The sequence below is a fragment of the Caretta caretta genome, chromosome 7, assembly GCF_965140235.1.
Source record: "Caretta caretta isolate rCarCar2 chromosome 7, rCarCar1.hap1, whole genome shotgun sequence".
Classification (NCBI taxonomy): domain Eukaryota; kingdom Metazoa; phylum Chordata; order Testudines; family Cheloniidae; genus Caretta; species Caretta caretta.
The window spans coordinates 37,387,145-37,392,886 of record NC_134212.1 but is presented as its reverse complement, the minus strand read 5'-3'; the positions used below and the strand labels follow the sequence as shown (position 1 = coordinate 37,392,886).

The 5,742-nt window shown below is 39.8% G+C and overlaps 1 protein-coding gene across 1 annotated transcript; it reads right to left on the bottom strand.

Moving 5' to 3' along the window:
- Window positions 1-757: 757 nt before the first annotated feature.
- On the bottom strand, window positions 758-5,055 carry GP9 (glycoprotein IX platelet). Its single transcript, XM_048859588.2, has 2 exons — window positions 4,931-5,055; window positions 758-2,118 (listed from the first exon to the last, which is right to left on the bottom strand). The coding sequence occupies exons 1-2, from the start codon at window positions 5,023-5,025 to the stop codon at window positions 1,485-1,487; spliced, it is 729 nt and encodes a 242-aa protein (XP_048715545.2). The 5' UTR covers window positions 5,026-5,055; the 3' UTR covers window positions 758-1,484.
- Window positions 5,056-5,742: the final 687 nt, after the last annotated feature.

Genomic DNA, 5,742 nt, shown 5'->3' with positions numbered 1-5,742 from the left:
GGGAGGCTGCTGCAGGTGGTGCAGCTCAGCTCCAAGCTCCTAAATCAATGTGGCTCATCAGTAGCGTGCTTGGACAGGTAATGGCCCCTTATCCTTCTACTAGCATTGCTGTGTGTCTGTTTGAGGCTGGAGGCCTCGCTCTTCTTAGCATAGTTACGATACACAGTCATAGCAAGCTTACTTGTATCATGGAAGCTGAACAGCAACCAGCTTCAGCCAGGAACCTGAGGCATTTTAACAAGTAACTTGCACAGGTACCTGCAAAAAACTTCCTTCGGCTCTTTCAAAAAGGGCCAGGCAATCATGCAATAGTGACATCAGTGCTATGTTGCGTCCAAAAAAGGGAAGCTCTAGAAGCAGAGAACCTCCTCCAGCCCCATGCTAGGGCTTTGGGTTAGCAGGAACTGTGTGTGAGGCGTGCCACATACTGTGTTTCTTCTAGAAGTTATTCAGAGCTCTCCAATCTAAGTATTGGCCCTGCCTAATGGGACTGATCTGAGAAGATCACAGCATAAAGTCTCATGGCTGGGGCCCTTATAAGTAGTTCAGGTTGGGGAGAAGATAGAAGCTTTAGCTGCCCCTGTAATTTTCCTGTGAGGAGATATTTTATTCCCCAGAGAGAAAGAGATCTTTTAATGGTTTGTGCAAAAATCCTAGTAATTTGTGGCCCCCCAGAAAACCAACCCAGAAATTTTGCAGGATGTTTAACCACTATCTTTGGTTGTCCCGTGTAATTATGCAACAGACTGGACAAATGTGAATGCACAAGAAACACCCTTTATTTAATTATCACACATGGAGTACAATTTTTCTCAGGTGGTTTCTAGGAAATTCAGTAGTATATAAAAGGACTCCTTCATGGATGCACATTAATTGTCAGGAAGCTTAAAATCATGCTTATTAAGGGATAAATCCAAGGGCTGGCCCCAGTAGCCACACTGGTTCTGCTGCCAAGGGAACCTCTGCATGCTGCCAAATTCAGCCCTCTCCTCTGCAAGTGCAAGTTTGCACCTGTTGAAGTCAATAGGACTCCACATGCATGATGTAGGATCAGAGTCTAAATTTGTAACAATAGTGCAATCAAAATCCACCAGAAACTAGCTGGCAGTAGACTGTAAATAGCCTTTTCCTAGAAGAGCTGGGAGTTCATTGGTAAAAATGTGAAATTAATTCTTCAAAAATCACAAGATGGGACAAGTAAAATTTCCTAACTACTTGCCTTAGACATTTAGAGAATGTAAGCTTAAAATAACTTATTCTGACTTGCCAGTAAATAAATTTAAGTGCATTTTAGAGGTGGCCTCCAACCAAAACCTTGGATCTGAATACTGGATCTTCATACAAACTTCTCCCCACAAACTTTGTGGCCTGGGACCCATCTCGAGTACGCTTACACTTGCATAGGCAGTAGAAGCTAAGAAGGGTATCCTTTGTATTAGGTTAGTTTGGCATTCCTGTGAAGAGCTACTGGTGACAGCAACATCTCATTGTGACATGTAATTTTCTAGGTTATGCTTCTGCAGCAACGGGACAGCAGAATAATAATCTCTTGTGGTAACCTGGTAGGCTAGCTTTTTGGAAAACCTCAGGGCACATGATGTTAAAATAAGTACAAGTATTACAAAAGTGATCAATGCGAGGTCTCTCCAAAAGAAATCGAGGCATTTAATTGGGAGGGATTTCCTACAGCTGTCCAGCTCATTCCCACTCAACTGGCTCAAAGGCTTCCCCGCGCTGGGAGCTGGGCTTGCACAGATGACATTGGCAATAGACGATTCGGAGAAGTCCTCCAGCCAGAGTTTGAGATACAGAATGTCACAGTCACAATTCCAGGGATTGTCGGACACATTCACTTCCTCTAAGCTATGTAAGCTGTCAAATGCTCCAGTACGAACTGTGGTCATACTGTTATTTTGTAGATAAAGTTTCCTGGTGCTGACAGACAGGGAAGGCACTTCCTTCAGTCCCTTTGAGCTGCAGTCTACCAGCCAGCCCTTCATTTCTCCGAGTGGCTTACAGATGCAGGGCAGAGGGCAGATTTCCGCATTGACTAAACAGAACAGCATTAATGTAACAAATCCTGCAGCAGTGGGGATCTTCATGTTGGTTATGTTTTCACTAAATAAAGGACAAAAACATAAATATTTAAAAACAACTGATTAGTTGTCATGGTTCTAAATGTAAAGCTAGAATATAAAGTTATCCCCACTTCATCCTGCTTTAGGGTCAGCAGAAAATCCTGAGTTTCCTGGAAAACTTTTTTCACGCCCTACAGTTCCCATAATGCCATTCTGTCTTAACCTGATTAATACTAATGCATTTATGAAAGAGTGTGGTGAGTCCTTGCCACTCTCACTTCGTGCTTTATTATACAAAATATTACTGCCAAAAGCTCTTGAATAGAGATGGCCCAAGTAGGTGATGGCTTGATCCAGGTTAGTTTTAGGTTAGGGTTTTTGATTTAGGTTCAGGGCTAGGGTTTGAATTTGGTATTGAAATCATGTGAGATTACAAATGCTGAGCTCACAAGACTTTTGCCATCTTGAATGGTATAAGTTGATTTTAAGAAGTTATCTCCAGAGATTTTTAGCTACATCCCATTTGGAAAATGGATCCTTTCTGTTGTGGATTTGACTAGAATTGGTACTTTATGGCTGGGTTCTGATGTGAGAATTTGAAGGGCGTGGATTAGAGGTTCTTTTTTTTTTGGCCTATCACTGCTCTTTTACTTTGTGCATGAATTCATGCATCCATCCATAAGAGCTTATTGTTTTAAGATGTAAAATGAATACAAAACTACAAATTGTGCTTATCTGTACTCTGACACAGCTCAGAGCTCACTTTTGGGGGGATACCACCATCATGTCTTAGGTTGGCAGGTAGTTATCCCTTTGCGGTGGCAGCCCCTGTTGTTTGGAAGTGGCTCTCACCTATCATCCATCTCGGTCCCACCCATCCCCTCTTTGCACAACTGCAAATATTTCCTCCCCATCCCGCAGTATGGCCAATCAAAGGACCTAACAGGAATTCCAGATCCAAAATCCTTTGCACTGTTGGGGAAATCCAGATCCAAACTTTGTTGTTTGGAACCATCTCTAATTATGCCCATAATTCACCCCATAATTAGAACTTTTCTTTTCCCCTTCCTTCTATGTGGAAATCCACTGATTAAATGTGAAATTTTAAGAAAATAATTCTGATTGTATGGTGCCCTGAATACTAATCTGGGGAGTGGGATGTACTGTTAATAGGTGTCAGTTTTCTTATTATTGTACACTCAGACCTTCCCTGTCCCCTTTCTCCATCCCCCACCCCAAAAAAGAAGGTGAGATCTACTCTATTAGACTTTAGAACTTACTTTGCAGGTGAACGTTGGAAGCCCAGCACAAAAGCAATTTAAAACTAAAGTAGGCAAAGCATTGGAGTTGGCAAACAAATAGAAATTATCTAATGGATTTATTCTGTCTATCTCTAACCTCATGTTAGAGTGCCTTTTACATAAAAATAATATATAATGGAAATTATACATATGTAAGCATAGAACTTGGACAGAATATTCTTTGATATCTTAAAATGTGACCAGCCTTAATAACCCCATTAGGAAAATGTCTCATTTGGCATGGTAAAAATTGAACTGATATTGCTTTCTTTCAGTAAACTTATTAAAGGCTGAGTGAGGTTGGATTGGTTTTGCTTTTAATAACTTTTTGCTTCAGAATCTAGAGAAGGTATCAGTTTCCTTTCAAGTAGCTTGCAATACAGATTATTAATTCAAAGATACTGAAGGCATCAATTCTGGTCAAGTCTTGAATTTTTGAACAAGAAATTATTTAGGTATCTACACATGCCCAGATGTAGATACAGCATAACACTTTTATTTCCTTTTTTCTAAAATAGCTACAATAACCCAAAAGCCCTGCATAATGAAAAGTGACCAGCGTGGGATGACAGAGCTGCTTAAAACTCATCTTATCCATTCTGAAATATGATGGTCTAAATGCTGGTCCTGTTTTCTTAATGAAATCCTAGATCGATCAGAGAGAGAGAGAGAGAGAGATCTAAACACAGCTAATGTGACAACCACATGACAAAAAAACAAGGGCATGAAAACCTTTCTTCTAAACTATAGTGAAAGCAAAAAATACAAACAAAAGCCATTTGTTTCAATTTCCAGCTGATTTGAATACTGGGAAAAGACTTACAACCTTGGAGCTTTAAATCCAGGTAATGCTGCAATGCCAGCTTTGATCTATTTAAGAAAATCTTTTGCTTTCATGGATTTGATAACCCAAAGTAGTTTTGAAAGTCTTATATTGTTTAAGCAAACCAACCAACAAAACCAGCCCCCACAATTCCCTTTTAAACGCTTGTAAGGAGCACACCCTGCTTAAGGGAGATTTCACATTTTACTAACTCTATTTACAAATATGTGACTGAGACTGTGTTTAAAAAATAATAGTACAGCCAGGTAATTAGTTTCTCAAAATTAAGTGAGGCACCTCTTGATTTTTATCACAATTGTCCGGTGAAATACCATTTCCCTATAGCTTAAGTTGGATTTCTACTCCATAATACTATGAACTTCATAACAGAACAGCTGGAATATTAATTTTGGCAATTTCTGATCTCCTCATAATCACAATTTAACCCTTTGGTGCTGAGTCTAAAGGAGTGCCCTGCTGCAGCTTCAGGAATCCAGTAGCGGTTGATAACTTCTTAAAAGTGGCTACACCTTTTAATCCCAACCTGACGTGTCAGTTTGTGGATAAAGATCTTTATCTAACTAAAAGCAGGGTGAGCAAAACCGATCCTAAGGATCCTCTGCCACAGTTTAATGCGTAAACACCAAGAAATGCTAAATCAAAAGGAAATGAGGCCTGGGCAAGAGGAGCAGGGAGAAAGGAATTGGTGAGCTGCATAGCTTGCTTACCTCTGTGTGTGTATATATATATATGTTTGAGTGTTGGATCCTTTCCCTTGTTTGCGTAGTAAGGCTTTGAAGATCAGCAGTGCTGGATTAAACATAACTTTCTTGGGTTTTTAAAGATATAGGACGGAAACGAATGTAACAGATGACAAGCCTTCTGCCTCGTCTGTGAGGCAGCAGTTCCTCTTGGGAAATGCGTAGAGTCAAATAGCTCTTTGAGCTATTTTTATTGTTTCAGCAGAAAAGAGAAGAATTTCATATTTTATTATGTTTTTGTTATTTAAATATTTTTCCTCTGTGAAAGGTGACAGGTTTCTTAAAATCCTCAAATGACTCCCCTCCAGTCTGACAAGTATTTCTTCATCAGAAGTAAAAATCTAGAGGTATAAAAAAGGCAGCTTGGACTTTATCAGTCACTGGGACAGGCAGGATAAGAGATTGGTATTAAGTTCCAGAAACAGCTAAAGCTAGACCATAAGAGTTTTGGGGGGTTTTTTCATCAAAGCTAAGAGTGTTTCCATTCAGCCCTTTCTGCTGAACTCGTAAAATTAAATCTAAGCCACTGTAAGTTGACAACATGTAAGAATAAAACATACATAAGGCAATAAAATACTCCTACAAAAATTACAGTGCCTGTCAGGTGAGGAGACTGGCCTTGATTCTTTATTGCTTCATCCATCTTTTGGAACAGCAAACCAATCACCACGGTTACAAAAAGTTACCCAGGTCCAAATTTTCAGCTCTGGCCTTCATTTAGTATCTTCTTTTCATGTGCACACAACTGATTGTACCCATAAAAGTGGACATCCAACCAT